The sequence below is a fragment of the Strix aluco genome, chromosome Z (genome assembly GCF_031877795.1).
Source record: "Strix aluco isolate bStrAlu1 chromosome Z, bStrAlu1.hap1, whole genome shotgun sequence".
Lineage (NCBI taxonomy): Eukaryota > Metazoa > Chordata > Aves > Strigiformes > Strigidae > Strix > Strix aluco.
The window spans coordinates 22,158,541-22,181,384 of record NC_133971.1 but is presented as its reverse complement, the minus strand read 5'-3'; the positions used below and the strand labels follow the sequence as shown (position 1 = coordinate 22,181,384).

The 22,844-nt window shown below is 39.0% G+C and overlaps 1 protein-coding gene across 1 annotated transcript in view; it reads left to right on the top strand.

Annotated features, from left to right (window-relative positions):
• Positions 1–22,844, top strand: part of LOC141918767 (atrial natriuretic peptide receptor 1-like) — a 46,705-nt gene that overhangs the window by 7,925 nt on the left and 15,936 nt on the right. Inside the window, exons 3-13 of the mRNA XM_074813634.1 lie at positions 3,138–3,234; positions 5,690–5,822; positions 6,990–6,998; positions 9,131–9,254; positions 11,271–11,375; positions 12,004–12,106; positions 13,655–13,800; positions 16,392–16,464; positions 18,686–18,833; positions 21,800–21,886; positions 22,150–22,293. Of these exons, the coding sequence (XP_074669735.1) occupies positions 3,138–3,234; positions 5,690–5,822; positions 6,990–6,998; positions 9,131–9,254; positions 11,271–11,375; positions 12,004–12,106; positions 13,655–13,800; positions 16,392–16,464; positions 18,686–18,833; positions 21,800–21,886; positions 22,150–22,293 (1,169 nt within the window). The remainder of the gene's footprint in view (positions 1–3,137; positions 3,235–5,689; positions 5,823–6,989; positions 6,999–9,130; positions 9,255–11,270; positions 11,376–12,003; positions 12,107–13,654; positions 13,801–16,391; positions 16,465–18,685; positions 18,834–21,799; positions 21,887–22,149; positions 22,294–22,844) is intronic.

Genomic DNA, 22,844 nt, shown 5'->3' with positions numbered 1-22,844 from the left:
TATTAGGTCTGAGATGACCATCTGACTTTATTCAAATTTGTTTCTGATTTTCTTTATATACAGAGAGTTGCAGATAGATGTGGAATATGTATTACTAAACTGTCAATCCTTTCTCTTTACCACAGTTCACACATTTATATTGCTAAACAGTCCTCACTGGTTGGCTTTTTAAAATTTCCAGTGCTTATATGCAGAGGTGGTAATGTACTTCTCAAATAGCTGGGATAGATTGTTAAATCTGTTAATCACCAACCATTCCAATCCGTCCATTTTTAATTCAGGATTCCCAGACCAGCTTTTTGTACTTGACCACTGTCCAGGAATTATTAACTTGGTGATAAACAAGTAGCTATAAAGGTAATGTGTGATCTTTACAGTCCTTGAATCATGATATTAATGTCATGTGAATATTTGACAGTCCTATTAAAGAAAATAGGATCAGTCTGGTAATCTTTTGGCTGCTGTAGGGTCTAACAAGTTGTAATCCTTAGCTTCCCTGCCAGCAAATTCCTTATTAAGCACAAGATATCTAAAACAAATCACCAGTAAAACCTCTCCAAGATGTTAATATATGTAAAGTTCTTTGAAGCAGATAATTCTAGCCAAAAAAAGGGCTTTTTTTCCTCTTCTTTCTACCATGTAGCCAAGCTGAAATACTCTTAAAGACTTCCATGTATTGAAACTGTAATGGTTTAGCCCCTGCCGGAGTCTGAGACCACGCGGCCGCTGCCCCTCCCCCACAAAGGGAGTGAAATACAAAGCCCCGATCTGCGATAAGGAAAGGTTTAATACAACAGTGCAATAGCAACACAACCAACAACAACAATAACAATAACAGTAACAGTAATAACAATGAACAGGGCAAAATATCTACCAATATAGCAGTGAGAGAAAACCCGGCGGCGCGAACCCCACGCGATCACCGATTCTTCCCGCGCTCTGGCGCCTGGACGTGAGGTTGGCATATGAATAACCCGGCTAGAGCTTCCTCCCCCACTGCTGGGGAAACTTAACGCTATCCTGGTTAAACCAGGACAGAAACCTATGATTTCAGTGAAATGGTCATAGTGAAGTACAGGAAGACACAACACAAATGAGGTTTAGGATTTCACTACAAGCATAAAATTCCAACCTAAAATGTTTGTATTCATTTATAGAAATATCTCTTTTATGTGTGAATCCAAACATTTTTTAATTGATTTACAACCCCTTTCAAGATGAAATGGGCACACACTGGATTTTTTTAAATGCAATTTTGATGCAATAAATAGTGAAGTCCAAGCATTTTGACTAAGATTCTTAATGTCAGTTTGGGCTGAGAGCCAGAATTTCAGAGAAAATACAGGGAAATATTCAGGAGAGCTGAATCACAACTGAAGTTCTGTGTTGGCTGTGACTTTAGCAAACAGAAATAGACATGAACACATCTATGTCTTTATTGTACCAGCATGGCTAGGCAGAGGTCTTATTTCACCTGTGTACATAGCAGGACACTTCTCAGGTAGAAGTTGTCCTACACCTCCAGGGACTGAGAAATTGAGTCATAGGGTCTAATACAATTCAGGTTGGAAGGAAACTCAGATCACCTAGTCCAACCTCTCATTTTACAGTTTATTGTACGTAGGTGACCTTTTCTTGCCTTGGAGTTTATACACCTCTCCTCCCCCGAGACCCAGCTACGTCTCTGTGTTTATTTCCACAGTATTGATTAATCTGCCTAAGGATCAGATACTGCCCAGGATCGACAAGGCAGTGAAATCAAATCCTCCCATTGCTTTTGCAGCTTTGAGCTGACAGGGGCACAAACTTCAATGGTCTGAGAGCGGGGCTGCCCCTAAGACAAGTGATGACTTTTCAGAGAGGTTCAGCAGAGGTGCAGAGGTCTGTGTCCACCCTGCACGGACAAGAAGTGGGGTAGTAGAGAAAAGGGGAGGAGGAGGCAGAACATCTGCAGCAGCTGGAGTTGCCAGGATCAGCTTGCCTAGCAACCCCCCTTCTTAGGCAAGGGCATCTAATTCAGTAGCAATAGCAACCTCAGAAGCAGCCCTGACACTTGGTGAGCTGGGTGTGTGTTAGGGAGCATGAGAGCTGTCAAAACACCAGCCTTAGGGCTCCGAATCCTCCTCAGTTTATTGGTAGGTAAACTACAAAGATCTGCTTACCAGAACTTATTCCTGTGGTCTGTGCATATGGAAAGAACTGTATATGGCTTATTGTAGTGAGACAGCTATTTATACCAAACAGTTGTTGAATGTTATTTTAGTAATGTAGAAAACAATAGTAATAGAGGAGTATATTGAAAAAACAGTTGTGTAATTCTATCATATTCCATGAATACTGTTGTAAGTAATTGTATAATCCAGTAGATTATTATCCTCCAGAAATATATAGAAAAATAATAGCAGATTATATGAATAGAACCTATTACCTTTTACTAGAAGTGGAGTAAGACCAGGGTGCATTATCATAACGTACTCTGTTCTGTTCATATATACCCTAGAGTGTGTATTTTAATACATGATTAATATATCTATTATAATGTATAATATATATACAGATATAATAGATATTCTGCTACTCTTGCAGTTCAATCTGTATGCTATTATGATACTGTATTCTACCTGTAAAAGGCTTATGCAATATTAATATACCTATAATTATATATTTTAACATTTATATAATTAACAGTTGTTTTATAAAGGTATAATAAAAAATGACTCATTCAAGGAGTTTAGATGTAAAAGATTAAAAGAAACTGAGAAGTTTGGAGGAGGGGGGTTTTGTCATTTTAAAAGCAAACAAAAAAACCTCTTTAAATCAAATGTCTCTCTGCATGTGATCCTAGAAACACCTGCTCTTTGCAGAGACTTTTTGCAAGAGAAGGATTAGCTAAGTCCCCTCATTGTTTCATGGGTAATTTCTGTCTAGATCAAAATAATATACTGATACAGTTTGTATACCCCTAGGAAACTGTCATTTTTTGCTCCAGAAGTTGAAGAGAGCAAAATATGCCAGGCTATGTTTCTGTATTTGGTCTGCTTTCTTTAGAAGAAATATAAACTTTGAAGATGGAACTGATCCTTCCCCTGTTCCTATACTGTCTTCTGGAGTCTATTTGTACGCTTTTTTTCTTGCAGGTGATATTAGTGGAGGGGTGGCATGATTTAGATAACAAAGACTATGACTGTTGGCCCCTGGAAAAACCAGATGAGTATAACATGCTGGACTGTGGAGGTGAGTGAAAGCTGCTCAAGATAGATCATCTCTTGCTTGGGGAATGGTTGAAAACCCAAAATTGAAGTACTCAGAGTAACACCTAAGTTATGATGAATGTTATGCATGGTGGAAAGCATCTGAATCAGTAACAACTTCTTTTTCTAGAGAAATAAGTGAAAGAAAACAACCAAAAGGTACTTCAGAGCAATTATTTGTCCAGTATTCATTGATTTCAGAAGAAAAAGTAATAGCAACAGCTGAATTCCTTCCCCCAGAAAGAAACATTTTATTTCTCATTAGAAAACCAAATGCAACTTCATCCAAACAAAGCAGGCAGGCAGCTCTGCATTGCAGCAAATTCTATTGAGTCATTGCTGAAAATTTGTAGTGTCAGTTCAAAAGTGGACTGTGTTTAAACCCTCCAGTCAGTAAGCAAAATCATTGATTCTAAGCGTCATGCTTTTCCACCTTGCTCAAAACTGTGTTCCATGGGTACTTAAAAAAATCTGAGCTCTTTAACCAATTATTCCAGTCAGTTTAAAAAAATCAATTAACATTATGAGATAATAAAAAATAATTCTTTATGTTAGAAATTTATTGTTCAAGATTGAAAAATAAATAAATAGCAACTGAAATATGGAAAATTCAATTTAAATGTAAGAAAAATCTTATACTGTAAGGGTTATCATACAGTAGAACAGGTTGCCCAGAAACCAGTTGTGGTTTCTCCATCCTTGGAGATTTACAAAACCCAACTAGACAAAATCTAGACCAACCTGCTTTAGGTGACCCTGCTTTGGACCAAATGATTTCCAGAGGTGCCTTCCAATTTCAACTATTCTGTGATTTTGTGACTCTGTAACTGATAAACAACTGATGTAAAGGTACACTTTTGTTTATGCTGTAAAAGATAAGACCAGAGACAATGTGTATCAATAGAGTTTTTAGAAAAAAAAAAGAACACTTGAGTAACTAATACTGATAAAACACTCCAGGAAATACACTGCTGGGTCGCACTCTGAGCTCATTACAGTTAAACGTCTTCCAAACAGTTCCGTTGAAACAGTGAAATTCAAAGTCTATCTAGATGATTGTCAATTAAGACTTTTATCCCTGTTTGAATTTACTATTGCTTTAACATTGAAACAACTATTTATCAGAACAGATGACTTGTTTAAAGATACTCTTACTAATAATCGTGTGAACTGAGTACAAGGGAAACTAATATGAGTGGGTTGTTTAATTAACATATACCCTTTACAACCAGTTTTAGAATGAACTCCAAACTCTACCCTGACTTTCTCTGTGGTTCTTCCTGGTCATCTTCTGGACATTACTAAAAGCAAAGCAAGAGGCATATATGTAGCCTCATTGCTGTGGATTTAACACAAGCTCTTCAAAGCATTTAGATGTGGAAGTATCTATTGTTGAAAGTTTTGTTTATCTTTGTGAGACCTTTAAAGGGAAGTAGAAAGTAATTTAACTGAAATTTATGCTGACCTTTTCCCTTCATTCTCATACATTGTCTGAAGCTCAGCTCTCTTACCTCTTAGTGCAAATCACACTAGTGTTTTTTTGTAAATCTTTGCATTGTAGTTTCTCTCATAGTGTTAGCATTAATAATGAGGGTTTATTTTTCAATGGAGATGTGAAATCAAGAGGTTATTTTACAATTTGCTTCTTTATATCTGAAAAGGAATTATGTTTAGGGGAGAAAATAGCAGCTTCACTAACAGTGCAAGTGAAGAATACACTTGTAAAAACAACTCCAGAGTAATAAAAGAGTTTATTATTGAACAACAACAACAAAAAAGTGAAGATCTCTTGTAAGGGCAGATTTACCTATCCCCTGCAGAAGGGATTTAAAACTTCCTGACAAACTGAAAGCTACACACTTGCATGATGTAAGTAATTTGATGTGGTGTGAATTAAAACCTTCATCCAACAGTATGAAAAGATCTGTTCTAGACTTGATATGGTTTTATAAAATGAGAATGCTTTCTTAAATATATAATTATTAGTATATATAATTTATGTCTCATGATGTTAAGGGTTTTGACTAAATTTCATGTTTGCTACAGTTATCTGTTCTTCTTCCATAATGAGGTGTGCCTCAGTGAAAGCAGGCAAGAATGCAGGGAAATGTTTGTTGCCTGATCAAAGAGGAAAGCAAATGTATCAGGACAAGCAACACTGCATTGTAGTGGGAGCAAAGTTACTCTACATAAGATGACCAGATTCTTTGTCATATTTCTCCAATTGCTTGCTCTTTTCTAACTGAGTGTCAGAAGTGTTCAGTTAATTTGCATTTGTGTTTACCTATATAGCCACTAAAATGGATCACTGTTTTGGGCTCATAAAAAGCGGTAGGAACAATAGATGAAAATCACTACAGAAAAAGTTTTACATTTGTATGCATCTGTAAAGTAGAAAATTATAGCAAAAGTATAGCCCATGATTGTGTTGTTTCTAGGCCTGGAGATGGCATGGGTGCAAAGGCCTCCAGAAAAGGCTGTGAGTGGGGAATTCTTCAATGTGACCTATGCAGTCTTTGCTTCAGACAGCTTTTATCAGTATGCAGTGCAAAATGGAATCCTTTCTCACAGGTATTACCTCCTATAAAAATGCTTTCATGATCATGAGTATATGGGTATTCTGTGTGTACATTTTCAGTGACATACCAGGAACACATACTCTGGGGCTCCTCGCTAATTCCTGCATCTCTTGATGTCTTTTATAGCTCTGCTTGGCGTGATATTTTCCCCTCTGCAATGGCTCTGTTCTCAGAGCAGCCATCATGGCATGCTTGCCCACATGGTCAAGGATAGGGCATGTCATCCCGTGTCTGCATTACTGTCTCAGTGCAGCTCTGATCACCACAAGGAATCTACAACTGAAGTTTAAGCACGATTCCCAAACTAACTGTGTCTTATACTCATTTTAATCATAAGTGTGTTTGAAGTGCACAACACGGATATGAAAAAGAGGCTGGCCCAACCCTGAATCCACTGAATTAAGTGATGAATTTTTTTTGGTTTTGGTGGGATTGAAATCAGTCCAAAAGCTTATATATCAACTCAGAGACTGTGTTGGTAACTGTAGAGGACAGAGGTTAAATACAGAATGTTTATATGTACAACTCCACATCACTAAAAGGCTAATACACTCTGATTTTACACTTTTGTCTGTACATAACAGTTGTCCACCCATATACAGTGATGTTTGGGACAGAGGTTGCAGCTGTATTTCTGTGCTGTACTTGGATAGTGTAAGAGATATGTTTATGGAAAAACTCACATTTTCCTCTGCCAGTCTGAGGGTTCACATTGCAAAGTTCGGATTGTAAAAGCTGTTATCCAGAGATCTTTTTTCATGTTGAAAGACTGTATTTTGATCATCTGTGTACTATGGTTGCAGTTTTGCAAAATTTATCACATTTTCTGAAATATATAGCTAGTAATAGTTCTAAGAACTTAACCATAAAGCAGATTTTTTCACTGCTTGGAAGTTAATCTGTTTTTCTAGTCTTTTCAGGGACCCACTCCCTTAAAACAGCAAGGAATTTGGAAAATTCTGCTCTTTGTGTACTTACACATATCTTGCACATAGAGACAGATGGCAAATATATAAAAAGAGAGAAATCTACGCTGCAGTTTTTCAAAGGGGTCAAATGTGCACCTCATTTTAACTAGAACACTAACAGGTTGACTCGTAAACTTACAGTGGCTGACCCAAATATGACTGAGGCTGGCAAGCCAATGTATGGATATCAGCATAATTAGGTGAAACCATGATGAAGATATTGAATAAAAAATACAGAATACAGGATAAATTGCAAAAAGCAGACATAAATATGTGATAGAATTAGGCACCAACTTGCTTAAGTACTTTTTTTAACTCCCAGCATGAACTCAAAGGCCAATAGATTTTAATATTTTATCTATTTAGATGTCTTGGGACTTGACAAATTTGCTTATCTCAGGTTTCAGGTATGTCTACGCATTTATAAATCTGGCTATAAATACAATCTATGTCAACCTGATCCCCTATGTTTGTGTTTAATTCTTATAATACAGTTTTCTGTCTTAAATCTACTCATTGCTGACTAGTTCTTCTTTCATCAAAAACAAACTGAAAAATAAATTCTGTTGTTCTGGCATTGCTTTATAGAGATCCATCACAAGTGCATAACATTGATGAGGGGATCGAGTGCACCCTCAGTAAGTTTGCAGATGACACCAAGTTGGGTGGGAGTGTTGATCTGCTCGAGGGTAGGGAGGCTCTGCAGAGAGACCTGGACAGGCTGGAGCGATGGGCTGAGGCCAACTGGAGGAGTTTCATTAAGGCCAAATGCCGGGTGCTGCACTTGGGCCACAACAACCCCCAGCAGCGCTACAGGCTTGGGGAGGAGTGGCTGGAGAGCTGCCAGTCAGAGAGGGACCTGGGGGTGTTGATTGACAGCCGGCTGAACAGGAGCCAGCAGTGTGCCCAGGTGGCCAAGAAGGCCAATGGCATCCTGGCTTGTATCAGAAATAGCGTGGCCAGCAGGGACAGGGAAGGGATCTTACCCCTGTATTCGGCACTGGTGAGGCTGCACCTCGATGACTGTGTTTAGTTTTGGGCCCCTCACTACAAAAAGGACATTGAATTACTGGAGCATGTCCAGAGAAGGGCAACGAAGCTGGTGAAGGGTCTGGAGCACATGTCGTACGAGGAGCGGCTGAGGGAACTGGGGGTGTTTAGTCTGGAGAAGAGGAGGCTGAGGGGAGACCTCATCGCCCTCTACAACTACCTGAAAGGAGGTTGCAGAGAGCTGGGGATGAGTCTCTTTAACCAAGTAATAAGCGACAGGACAAGAGGGAATGGCCTCAAGTTGCACCAGGGAAGGTTTAGACTAGATATTAGGAAGCATTTCTTTACAGAGAGGGTTGTTAGGCATTGGAATGGGCTGCCCAGGGAGGTGGTGGAGTCCCCATCCCTGGAGGTGTTTAAGAGTAGGGTTGACATAGCGCTGAGGGATATGGTGTAGTTGGGAACTGTCAATGTTAGGTTAATGGTTGGACTAGATGGTCTTCAAGGTCTTTTCCAACCTAGATGATTCTGTGATTCTGTGATTTAAACTAAACCCTACAACTAAGTCTGGCTATATCTACTGAGTAAAACATGTTTGTGGAAAATTACTGTATTTTGAAGCCAGATTTATTAGAGTGATACCCAACTGAAAGTGTAACTGAGGAAACAGTGGGAAAAAGTGTTATATCAGACATTTCCAGGTAACTACATTTGTCTTTCAGGGATGAGCTTTCAAAAGGCCCACCTTCTTTTGCAGAACAGTCTATTCATAAAGTCCACATTTCACTCTAAAATTTTGGTTTGAAGTATTGTATCTGATACTATTGTCCAATATAGTTATTTTCCTTGGCTGTTTGCATTGTGAAGTGAAAACTGGAGTTGAATGATACGTATATATCACATACATAGATGAAGGTACATAATTGAAAACACTGAGAATGAAAGTAGCCAGGGACACATATTTCTGATAGTGGAAGTAGAGTAATGCTATCTTCTTCTGTGCTAGATGTAGCAGTGCTGAGTAATCCCATCTGGTCATGAAGTTAGTCTGGGGAGAGAAGTGGAGGTTGGTGCCTGCTTGCAGCATAGTATCTGTCAGAAGTCCCTACTGCATGGCAGGAGACAGTGGTCCAGCTGACAGCAATCTTGATTGCTCCAGGAGCACTTCAACCAGAAGCAAAACAAAAGAGAAAGAAATGGTGTAACTGTTTATTTCACTGCATATGTTTTTGCTGCTAATTTTTCTGAGCAGCATAAAGAACAGGCTCTCATGTGCTTGTTGCAATTTGGGGGAATCAGGAATGAATATAAAAGTTTCTCTCTCTCTCTGCTGCTTGGCTAGCAATGCTACTGCTGCAAAGAAATTCTGCGAGGAGCACGAATGCCCAGCCAGCTGGAAAGATGCAAATGGGGAGAACTGCTGTGTCTACCATGCCAACATTCACTCCTGTCCTTTGGCCTTCATGGTTAGTATAAAGGTGCAGCATCATGTGCTCTGTTCTTGCTACTGGATTGTAATAACCGGGTTCAGGTTTATGAACTCTTTCTGTGATTACAGTTAGACCAAATCTATAGTTCACTAAAACCACTGTGGGGATATCTGTCAGTTTTAGATTTGTTTTGCACTGGATGCTGAGGCTGCAAAGCACATGGCTGTTTTTTTGGACAAGGCAGTATTCAGAATCTCTCATGATTAGTGGGGCCGGTTTCATCTCTTTGAGATTACTTGACTCAGATCTCTGTACACTCAGTAGAGAAAGACAGTTCATTTCATTCTAAGGCAAGCAGGGCAAATTGTCAGTTGAAGGTGTTACTGTCTCTGCAGCTTATAGGGGGACCCTGAGTGATTTTCTTGAATTACTGCAGTCAAGTGGGGTGAGTAGCAGTGGCTGTGACTTGTAGAATAAGCCTGTATACATATGTTCTGAGATGGAATGATTTTTCTGTATTAGATCAGAGCAAAAAAAGGAATCCAAATACAGGATAACAAAATTTCTTCATTCAATGTAGGCAGGATCCATTCTTAACTTGTTTCCTTGGCTCATTGTAAGAGCCTGTCCCTCTTTGAATGAGCAACTAAAATTCTGACTCTAACAGTACAGTTTGGGTCACATTTTTAAATTTTTTTTATCTGTGAGGTAAGCCTTACCCTGCATAATAACCTTCATACAGTTGCCCTGTCTTTCCAGTTGATCTCCCTTCAGCAATCTGACATATTCTTCATGATCAAAGATGGTGTAATAGAAAATCTAATCTACACGTCTTGTGGCTATTTCATGTACCCTTCTGTGTGAAGGCTTACTGTCTCCACAAGAGCTCTAGCTTACTTCTTGGCAGTCCCTTCTCAAGGAGTTGTTTTATTAATGATTCCCTGGGGGCCTTAGCTAATACCAGGACTTTGATTTAAAAGAGGAATCCCCACTGGAACCATCACATCAAAACTTTTGTCTAGAACCATAGTAAAGAACCTCTGCATTCCATCACTGTGATGACCTCCCCATTATTTCTCACTCTCACAATTAGTTCTGCTTGGAAAAGGTGAAAGCATGTAGCCAACATGCATCATTTGGCTTCCTTGTAGTACTGTAAATATTTCAGTTCCTGCTTAGAAATCTAAGCAGGTTGCCTGTCATGCAGAAAGAAGGCTATGAGTATCATTGTAAAAGATTGAAGATACCTTTCAAAGCAAGCTTTTTCCATTATTCAAGAGGACGTTTTGTTGTTGGTTTTGGTTTTGGTTTTTTTTTTTTCAGAGTCATGACTTTTAAAACATTTTATCTTGGTTAATGTGAACTCCATTTCTTTTTATATGGTCTATGTCTCACAGTGCATTGAAAGAAATGTGCAAAGGTGTAGTAGATGTAGTAGATGTAGTAGATGATTCTGTGATTCTGTGAAATATCTGGAGTCAGGAGACAAACTTAATCTTTTCAAACAAACAAAAAAATGCAAGATCTTAAGACAGCCAAAATAATCCTCTATGGTTGCAATTTCTGAGAGGTTTACATCTTAACAGTTTTACTGAGAAATGCTCTGCAAACAGGCACAGAAGAGATGCCTTCCTTCCTCATTAAAGAAAAAAACCCCAACTGTCATATCAAAAAGGAAACTGCAATAAAATCCCTTTAGAGAAAGTATAAAAAGTGGGATATGATTCTGTTTCTGGTTCTAGTACAGCAAATCTTGAAAAGGTGTATTAACTTCATAGAATTACTGCAGTTCAAATTTGGGACCACATTTTGGCTCACATCTTTTAAAAAATAACATTTGTGATATTTTAACTTAGTATAGGAACAATTGCTTCTCTCTTATTTTATCACAAAACAGTGTTGCTTGTGGTTTGCCATTTTTATAGATTTGGTTATGAAATATCACTTTATTTGCTGCTAGAGAACATGAGTCATTTTAAGAAAATAAAAGAGGAGGATCTAGGATTTTCATTGTGTTGTGGTTTACTGACATAACCAATATGTCTGATAAAGGGTAGAGGAGGAATATGTGGTCCATGGATCCCAGATGATGGCCAGATATTTACTCATACTTTGTCTACAGCTGGCAAAATGAGCCAAAGAAACTGGACTGCCAAGGTAAGGTGTATTTATTGCATATAGGATTTCACCTGGTTTGCTCTTTTCGGAGCTTACTTGCTAGTAGTTTAGTGCAGTTCATGTACATGTTCCCCATCTCATTTATTTGTCTGTTATGTGTGTAAGTGATACTTATGGCTGAGTAATATCAATTCCCAACTGACTTGACTTGGAAGTAACAGGTTTTGACACTACTACTCCTTAGGTAGTTAGTAGAAGTAATGGGGTGGGAGGGAAGAGAATAGCCTAATCTGTCAAATGGACAGATAGCCTACAGTAACAATATATTCCACTATTGACTGGACTGTGTTACAGGTTAATATGGTCATTAGGGGGCTTCTACCCAGGAGAAGTAACAGGGAAGCAAACCTGACAGAATGCATAAGCTGATAGCCCTGCCTGGTGAAAAGAATACATACCAGGAGGGGAATCAGACCTGCCTTTCCCACAAGAGTTGTCTTCTCTGCTTCTGTTTGCTTCCTCAGTCAAGGACACTTGTCCTTCCTGATTCTGAAAAAAATGCACATATTCTTTTGCAAGACACCATAATGGGACAATTGTTGATATAACAGCCTACTGTATGCAAGTGAAGTTTTGATGTTTGCTGCTTTGTTCACTTGTTTGGCAGGTGGTTTTAGTTCATGTGGGTGTGACTTCTCTCATCGCACACATCAGAGTTGGAAGAATGCAAGTTGCTCTGGAGGCAAAAACCACAGTCCTTCCTGCAGTAGGTAAGATACAAAATGAAGATGTGAGGGAATTGCTTATTGGCTGCAAATCTCAATGCTTTTAACATTCATGCATGGTTACCAAGAGCAAAAGGGACTCCTAGCCCTCCTTATCATTGAAAATACACAAAAGTCTTCCTAAAATTCTTCTTCACATAACACTGAACATCTGAAAAAGTGTTTGAGCTTCTAACCTGGGTATGAATCTAGAACAGTAGGAAGCCACTCTTGTCAAACAGGTAAAGTCAAATACCGTGACCAATGGCTTCAGGTACTACAAGGCTTGTCTGCAGTTGATGGGGATGTGAAAACATTCTTCCAGTTAGTATGTTGTGAGGATTTGGATACTCTTCATCTGAAGGGGAACAGACTATCCTGGAAATGTAGAAACCCATCTTGGTTTCCTTGTTCCCATTTAAAGTCAATTGCTCCCAAAGGCATCCGTCTTTCATTCACTTTAATATAGCTGTATGCAGGGAAGCAGAAATAACTGTAACAATTCTCTTAGCAACCTAAAATTTTAACAGTGGACTTTATTTAATAAATTAAACACACAACCTGAAGAAAAATACTGGGTGAAATAGGATTGTCATCACAGTACTCATTAGCTACTCTGCTGGACATTTGAGAATGTATTTCCCAAGGTTATGAAAAAAAAAGGACCAAAGCAACTCCAATGTGGATGCAAGTGTTCATCTATAGAATTTGCTATTCATTTCAAGAAAGCTGCAGCTGACTTTTCCAGGAAACTTGCAATTTATCAGAAAAGAAATTAAAAAAACGCAGGTCATCCCCTAAGGCAGGAAGTGACTTCTGTGATTATCCTGGTATTATACTGGAATTAAATGGACTGAGGCAGAATTATTACTGAGCAGTGGATTTTGTTTTGTTGAGACTTTTTTTAAAAAATATATTATGTAGTGACAGAATAATACCTTCAGCCCATCTGAGAAGGCTGAAGTACAGCATGATACTAGTTTAGTCATAGAGGTAAAATTGAAACACCATTCAAGACATGAGAGAAGGAGTTTTGTCCTTTAGGGCTTTTGTTTTAAATCACATCTGATACTGCTGATAATTTCCATAAGTCCTTGGAGAAAACAAAGTCCTTGAAGTATGGGTTGCAAGGTTTCATTCTGCAGTACCCAGTGTCTTCTGCTAGTGCTGAGGAAGGGTCACTGGCTTCTGAGGAGCTCAAGGGCTGGATTAAGTTCAAAGAATACAAAAGACAATGTCTGCCTTGAGGAACTTTAAGTCTCAGAAAAAAACAGATGGACAATGAGAAACAGTAGTGATGAAGTGATATATACACAAAACATATAAAAGGCTCTGATGTCATAATTTAATCTGATCAGAGAGATTCTGTTTCACTTTAAAAATTCAGATTATTCTTTCAGCTGCTGGGATGCTGGCTGGATTCTTCAGAATTTATTCTTTCTGGTACTTTGAAGTTTCCCAGCTCAAGAACCGTGTGTTTAAATCTGAGTACAACTTCATGGATGTATGAAACTGCCTTAAAATATTCTGATTTTTGTTTCCTTTTCTAATCAGTCTGTGGAGATGGCTTTTGTGAGGAAGAAGAAGGCTGCTCTATCTGTCCGGCAGATTGTGGGGAATGCCCACTGTCTGCTGATGCTAGGATAGCGATTGCCTTACCAATATGTTTAATCTGCACTGGCTTCATTTTGACGGTCATAGTAAGTATCCTTTCTCTACTCTTCTATTTGCTTTCTCTTACTTCCATGATTTGGTTAGTTAGAGTGGAGCTCTCTCTTAGCAGAGGGATAGATTTTCTTCTGCATCCAGAACCTATGTGCTATGGAAGAAAGCAGAAGGAAGGGAAACAACTTTTGGCTTCTTTATGAGGGGAGGTTTATTGGTCTAGGATTTTCCATCCTGTAAGAGAGAAGACTGAAGAGGAATGTAACAGAAGGATGGATATACAATGGTAAATGAAGAAGAGGTTTTTCACAACATGGGAACTAGGGCATGCCAGTAAAGTAAGAGTACTTTTCACTTGGAATAAAACTCTGCTGTGAAATAAACTGCTTCAAAACCCTATGGAGGCCAGAAGTATAAACAAATTAAAAAACAAAATAGGTGAATTCATAAAGGGATTAGCTCCACCAGAGGCTATTAAATCTCAGAGTCCAAATATGATGGAAAACATTCAACTTAGGATATTCTCAAAAGAAATAATGAGAAGAGGATCTTTCTTTTTTTTTCTTTTTTCTTTTTTTTTTTTTTTTCTTAATAAGCCCATTTTCTTAGTGTAACTGAACCAGTTTTGTTCAGTTCAAGGTGATTAATTCTGCATAATAGATATAAATTATTACAGACTTATGAAGGAAAAACAAAAAGAGAATGAGGAGAGAGGAGTGTATGAATATGGAAGAAGTAATTTTGGATACCTTCAAATGAAAATGTCTGTATAAAGAGAAGACAGCATGCTATTATGGCTTATTACTTCACAGTGCTTCTGGGACACATTCCTTATGTGTCTGCATCCTGAATAAAAAATCCTTTTCTGAATTTTGTAACAAGGATTTAGCAGGTGAATATGGCAGCTATAGTCATTATATTGACTATGTACGTAACATAATTTCTTTGGGTTTGGCTTATAAATGCTGTAAATCAATAGGCTCCTCTTTCCTCAGGGATTCCTTCTGTTTTCATCTTGTACTGCAGTGGCAGTGAGCATCTGAAGTATGCAAGTGCACTGAGAGGGAATGAGCAGGAGAAGGCTGATGGCCTACCAAGTAAGGTACTGCAGGAGGCCTGAATCACAAATAGGCTTTTTTCTCTATTTTGTGCCACTCTGTGTGGCTTTGTGAGTTGGGAATGGAAGCAGCGTTGAAAACTATTTGAGCATTTATAATGCACAGGGCAGTTGTGACAATGTGTTTATAGTAACTGTCCTGTAAAACCATATGATCTAATAGAAATGTGTAATCGGACAGATGAGAAGTTCAGACAGTTTTAAACAACTGGCATTTTAGAAAGAGCAATGGAGTTTCTTGGCCTTGCATAGGTTTATCTAAAGACCTTGTAGCAAAATTTTTATTTCTGATATTTTTTTGTAGGTTTTGAGGTTTATTTTTCAGTTCTTGCATTTCTATATACTTATTCCTTCTAACTTCTGCAGTATTATCTTCTTTTTTTTTTTTTTTATGTTTTACTTAGATGATAAGTAAACAAGATAGGAAAGATCCTTTTATCCAGATCAGTAATTAATATAATGTAAAAAGAACCACCTGGGAAACTAAGGCCATCTTTAATCATTCAAGTAGAGGAGAGGATTCCTTTGATATCAGTGTCTGTAGCAAGCCTAGTGGTCACTTCTAGCTAATATGTCTTTGTTAAGTCATACCTTTGCAACATAAAATGTAGACATCTTTTCTCAAAAACCTTTTGAAATAAATGGGATGACTTAATTTTGATTCAGTGAGCTCTATATTTGTCATAAATTTCTATCAAAATATCAACACAATCTCCACACCATGTTCCTTGCATATTATCTGGGTGTCTGTTACCTCTTTCAGTGTGTGTGTGTAATTCCCAATATTAAATTCCACACTATAAAAAAATGGTATAATGATGGTAAAATGCTGCTTTGGTTTGACATTTTGGTATTGACTGCAGCTATAACAGCTGTATAGAAACAGCTGCTCCTCTTTTGAAAGCATGTGTTTACACTTTCTATGTTAGTTTTGCATGTCAGCTCTACAGAAAATCAGCTATTAGATTGATGCCTTCTTCACAAAGTAGCCACAGAATCCCTACCTAATATTCTTCATGCCAGAGTATTTGACATAATACGACCTCGTTTATGGATCAGGGACTAACTCCATTACAGGATATAAGATGTACTGCTCCTTATCTTGGGGTTGGGATGTAGTGTGTTGTCATGCACTTATAGCATAGGACATTCCATTACATGAGGTAATGTAAACTACTCATCTGATCTCCAGGCTGAGGTGTAGATGTAGTGCATAAGAAGTATTGACAATAATAGAGAATTTGTAGCCAATGCAAAATATGACATGTAATTAGATTCTAGAATATAGAATGTACAGTTTTTAAGGTATTTATTAGATGCTGTCTTCTTCTAAGCCTGTTATTAATACTCTTGGTTCTAATGTTACTTATAAGATACATGTTGGATGCTTAAACATCAGATTTTGTTTAGATACTTACAAACTTTCATATTTGAAAAAAATAATCTCTGGCTCAATTCCTTCAAAGACAGTAGGGCTACATCAGGAATGAATTTGATTTATTTTTGTAGTGGTTTCAATATCAGAAACAAAAGATGTTTTGGGATGAAAGCTGGATTATAGACTTCACCTGCATCAAACAAGGTTAGTAATTTGTCATTTTGATACTATGATCAGTTTCCTTAGTAATTTTGAGAAATAATCTCAATCATAAGTACATCTTCATGTTTTAAGGGTCTTAAAAAAAGTGAACCGATTTGTGAGAGACATATCCAAAGTTTCATCCCTGTAACCTCCTTGAGCTGATCACTGATATTTTTATTTATTGATGTTTTAGATGTCATAGATATTTTAAATAGTTTCGTTCTTTTTTATGGTGATTTGTCAATTAAAATAGACAAGCCTATGCCAAAATGAACAGACAATCTCTGGACCTGGACAAAATATATTACAGTTGCTTCAGTGGATGTTTCATTCTGTATAATTGGTCTCACTAAGTTTCCCTGGATTTGCACAAATATAAAGAGGAATATAATGAGATCTTAATTTCTCTCAGTGTATGCTATCTGTGACAAACTTGCTGTGAAAGTATTTCATTGTGGCCAGAGTTTTTTCCATTTTACCTCTGGATATAAAATATGATTTAATTGGTTCTAATTAAACATGTTAAGAATAAAATCAGATATTATCTGCTTTATTGTGCTACACTTAGAATAGGTATGGATTATTTACTTTGCTGCTCATTGTTTTAACATTTAGAAGGAAAACAATGCTTAGACTCTCAGAAAGGGTAAATCTGTAGAAATCTGCTGAAGTTGATAGGTTTGTGCTGATGTACACCCACTTTCTGTCTCTCAGCAATTGCTAGAAAGATGTCTGCTTTATCTGTGGTATGACATTGTGTTGCTAGTAGACGTGTCAAGACATTCTTGTGTTAATATGTAGTAGAGATACTTTCAGCCTTGGACATGAACATTAATATCTGTGCAGTTTTGATATAATACCCTCATTGCCGTAAAGAGCTGATGTTGGCTTAGAAATTAATTTGAGTACAGAAATGAAACCGAATTTCAGTCCAGGTTTGTGAAAACAGAAATGGAACACTCAAGGAAAAGTGTCTTTCAACATAACAAAAAGGAACATGAGCAAATTTTCAGGTGATAGTGAATGAGAAGAGGTTACAAACATCACACGGGAGGAGAAATAATAGAAAGACACAGAGAGAAATTAGAATCATGATCAAAAAATAACGCATTAAAAATTAATTTGAAAAATGCAAGATGAAAGACATAGTTTTCTTGGAGAGGAGACTGCAAAGAAACAATACCGTTTAAGACCTAGGATTGATAATTAACAGCTTAAGAGTAATGAGGACTGATAATATGGTGAGATTTAGAAACAGACAGTATGTCTCATCTGAACAGAGCTGTCCAGAGATACCCATACTAGCCTGAAATGTAGAGTTATCTAAATGGAAACACATCAGCTGTGCTGTATGCAGGGTATGTTGCCTGCACTGTGAAAAATTATTTTTTCAAGTTAACTCCTTTTTTTTGGTGCATTGCACCATATATATGTATATATACACTCTTATTCTCAAAGTTATCTCAGGGATCTCTATTAGAAATCTGTGTGGAATGCTGCAGAAAGAATCCCAATGTCAATGCAACTTTGAACTGTGTATGGATAATACTATGGTGTGGGAACACAGCAGTCCTGATGAAAGGTAAGATGCTGAACTTCCTCAGCAACACTTTCCTGGATACTAGTACCAGGGAGAGTTGAGAGTTTTCAGCAAGGCTGAGACTAATTGGCTAAATCTGTTTTTTAGTTTGAAATGGTGAAATGATATGTAATTCATTGAATTTATTTTGAAATCCATTTTGTTACCTTGAGCTGGTTAAAAAACATACATTGAGATCACTGATTTTTTTTTAATCTGGCTGAATTCTTGCTCTTAACTGACTTCCCTCTGGTGTCAGAATCACTTGCCACATTCCTGTACTTTACAGTCTTCTAAGAGCTCCAAATAGACTCGTTAAAGTATGGCAGAGGGCTTGCTCTGCTTCCCTGGGTTCTGTCCTTGGCATCTACATAACAGCAAAGGCTAATCACCCCAAGAGCAGAAAAACAAAACTTGCATCAAATCCTGAGGGTTAGTGGGAAAAATGAATCACCTCTGGAACTTCTTTACTTTTTATGCAGCAGTCACATTCCAAGCAATGGCTTTCCGTCTTAAGTGTTAACAATACCAGCCAAGATGCAAAGATTTGGAGAATTCCCTATGTTTGTCTGCCTCTTGAGTATCTACCTTGGCAATAATATGCATCTTCAGGTGCCTTTTCTCATCCCACATCCAATTTAGATCGCATAGCATGGACAGCAACAGGAAGCATGATGAGTGCTCCCCCAGCACCCAGTGACTCCAATGCCAGCTGCATCACTGCTCTGAGCTCCTGCACAGCAGCTGCTAACATGTCCAGGAAACAGCACTTCACCCAAACTGGGAGATAGTAAGTCAATACATTACTCATTTACTGCAGTACCTATAATAATATGGTTTCACCTTGCTTTCTGGTTCTTGCAACTTTACTGTTGATAGGTAGTGAAAAAGTTTGCATTTCTCCTGTTAGGGCAAATCCAGTAAATTAGTATCATCATCTAACTTTTGTACCACATACTGGCTGTGGAATGTCTTATATGCCAGGCTTCTGTTTTGGTTGTCATTTCTCCTTTTCTCTTGAGGACTTGTTAAAAGGCTGTGGCTGCATAACGTGTCTTGCATCCGTTAATGAATGGCCCTTACAGTTCAAATATATTTGGAACCAAGTCTTTTATGCAGCCCTTTTTCTAAAATGCAGGCAGAACACATCTAGGTTCTTTGCACTAAAGAGTGGCATCCTATACAGTAGCACATTAAAATCTTGTCCCTAAACCAGCTGACATGACTGAAGATATAGACCATTTCATCTCTGGATCACATTATAAAGGTGCATTACATAACTATATGGTTAAACAGTATAGTCGTATCCTTTGGAGGGGATACACCTGAGGGTGCTGAAGGAGCTGGCTGGGGTGCTTGCCAAGACGCTTTCCATCATTTACCAGCAGTCCTGGCTGACCGGGGAGGTCCCGACAGATTGGAAATTGGCCAATGTAATGCCCATCTATAAGAAAGGTCGGAAGGATGATCTGGGAAATTACAGGTCTGTCAGCCTGACGTCGGTGCCCAGGAAGCTGATGGAGCAGCTCATCCTGAGTACCATCACACAGCACATGCGGGACAACCAGATGATCAGGCCCAGTCAACAGGGGTTTGTGAAAGGCAGGTCCTGCTTGACAAACCTGATCTCCTTCTACGACAGGGTGACCTGCTTATTGGATGAGGGAAAGGCTGTGGATGTTGTTTACCTTGAATTTAGTAAGGCCTTTGACACCGTTTCCCACAGCATTCTACTGGCGAAACTGGCTGCTCGTGGCTTGGATGGGCACACACTTTGCTGGTTAAAAAACTGTCTGGATGGCCGGGCCCAAAGAGTTGTGGTGAATGGAGTTAAATCCAGTTGGCAGCCGGTCACGAGTGGTGTCCCCCAGGGCTCGGTTTTGGGGCCACTCCTGTTTAACATCTTTATTGATGATCTAGATGAGGGGATCAAGTGCACCCTCAGTAAGTTTGCAGATGACACCAAGTTGGGTGGGAGTGTTGATCTGCTCGAGGGTAGGGAGGCTCTGCAGAGAGACCTGGACAGGCTGGAGCGATGGGCTAAGGCCAACAGGAGGAGTTTCAATAAGGCCAAATGCCGGGTGCTGCACTTGGGCCACAACAACCCCCAGCAGCACTACAGGCTTGGGGAGAAGTGGCTGGAGAGCTGCCAGTCAGAGAGGGACCTGGGGGTGTTGATTGACAGCTGGCTGAACAGGAGCCAGCAGTGTGCCCAGGTGGCCAAGAAGGCCAATGGCATCCTGGCCTGTTATCAGCAATAGCCTGGCCAGCAGGGACAGGGAAGGGATCTTACCCCTATACTCAGCACTGGTGAGGCCGCACCTTGATGACTGTGTTCAGTTTTGGGCCCCTCACTACAAAAAGGACATTGAATGACTCGAGCGTGTCCAGAGAAGGGCAACGAAGCTGGTGAAGGGTCTGGAGCACATGTCGTACGAGGAGCGGCTGAGGGAACTGGGGGTGTTTAGTCTGGAGAAGAGGAGGCTGAGGGGAGACCTCATCGCCCTCTACAGCTACCTGAAAGGAGGTTGCAGAGAGCTGGGGATGAGTCTCTTTAACCAAGTAATAAGCGACAGGACAAGAGGGAATGGCCTCAAGTTGCACCAGGGAAGGTTTAGACTAGATATTAGGAAGCATTTCTTTACAGAGAGGGTTGTTAGGCATTGGAATGGGCTGCCCAGGGAGGTGGTGGGGTCCTCATGCCTGGAGGTGTTTAAGAGTAGGGTCGACATAGCGCTGAGGGATATGGTGTAGTTGGGAACTGTTAATGTTGGGTTGATAGTTGGACTGATGATCTTCAGGGTCTTTTCCAACCTAGACAGTTCTCTGATTCTGTGATTCTGTGGTACTATCCATAAAGCAATTCTTCCCATAAAAATAATGTAATTAGGGGAAAGGGGTGGAACATGCGCAAAGTTGGAAGTAACACCTACCATTTGAATACGCAGGGCAGGATCTGTGCTTTGCAGATAGAGGAGCTTAGGATCATCAGCTGGGGAAGCAGCTGCCTTTTCAGCATAGATCTCTATTCCGGAAAATCAAAGCCACTTCATTGATGAGACCCTGTGTCCAGCATAGATCTTTTACTGTGAGCAATTTTGCTACTTCTTTCTGAGTTATAATGCTTTCAACATCACAATCTTCCTCAGATGAATCAAGGTCAGACATGTTCATCAAGGGTGATAGATGAAGGGGGCATTCAGTCTCATTGGCAAAGCACCCACACCTACTACACTACAAACCCCATACTTTGTATTTATATGGTGGGTATCACTTAAATTCCTGCATGTGTCTCCAGTGGAAAATTGCTTTGCTGTCTATCACACTCAGCTGCTTCAATGCTGAGAATGCTTCATCCCATGAGAACAAAAGGATGTTAAACATCAGTGGTGGATCTCCAAAACAGAAGCAATGGATATCAGGGATGTTGCTCTGTGTGTTTCACTAGTTCTGACATTTCCTTTGCTGCTACTCCATCATCCAACTACCTCAACTGACTCTAACATTCTCACGTTCCAAATGTCATCCACAGACCAAGGATGCTTTAATAAAATCACTAATGCTTCCCTTACCATAGAAACAGGGCCCTGTCACCTGTCGTGGACTCAGATTCAGAATTACACCCACATATGGACATGCTTAAATTCTGTGCCTCATCTCTAGAGATGTAGAAGAAATATCCAGTCCATTGTTGTAGTCTGTCTGTCTTATGAAGTTGGTCTAAAACTCTGTGAACAGCATTTCATTCTGTTTCAGTGATGGTAGAACAGTGGCCATAAAGAAAATAATGAAGAAGGCATTCACGCTGTCCAAATCCATACGTAAAGAAGTAAAGCAAGTGAGGTAAGAAGTGAAGCCTGAGAAGGGTATGTTGTTCCATTTTTACACTGGTTCTTTAGGGGTTAAAATCTGTCCAAATGTCTAAATTCATATTCCTCTTTCTTTCAAACTTTGCTTTGACACCAGATCAAAATCTCCTTATTCCTCTTTTACTTTTCTCTCTACATCATGAGACAAGGCACTTGCATTTACAGTTACCCTAAAATCAGCAGGAGGGACAACCATGAAAATTGCTGGTGTGATGTGATTTCTGTTGATTTTCACAGGGAACTTGACCATCCCAATCTCTGCAAATTCATTGGAGGTTGTATAGAAGTGCCAAATGTTGCCATTGTGACAGAGTACTGCCCCAAAGGCAGCCTGCATGATGTTCTGCTCAATGAAGACATTCCTTTGAACTGGGGCTTCAGGTAGAAAAACACTTTTGAAAAGCTAAATGACACAAACTGTGCTATGTGCTGTTTAGGACAAGATGTTAATTTTAGATAAAGTCCCTGGATAGACAGGCCTGCACTGTGATATGGAGAGAATGAAGAAGAAAGAAAGTGAATTCAAATATCCAGCCCAACTTGTCTTGTGGATTTTTGAGCAGTCATATGTTTAGTACTGGTCATGCTAAGACAAAGACTTTTCAACCCACCTCTAGTTAGACTGCAAAACTGGTTTTAAACCTTTTTTTCCATGTAACTTCATTTTATTCCCAAATATTTGGGGCATCCCCATTTAATTAAAAATCACTGCATTTCTGTTTGTGAAGACATATTTGTGAAATGATTAGCATACCTACAAACACTTTATTATATTTACCAATACAGAAAGTGAGCTCACATTGTCAATGAAACTTCCACAGAGGCAATGACATTGTTTTATGAAAAAAATCTTGGCACACTCTACTTCTGCTTTATGTTTGCCTTCAGCAAAGAAAAAGATTGTAAGGGAGGAAACTCTCCAAATAGAGTGA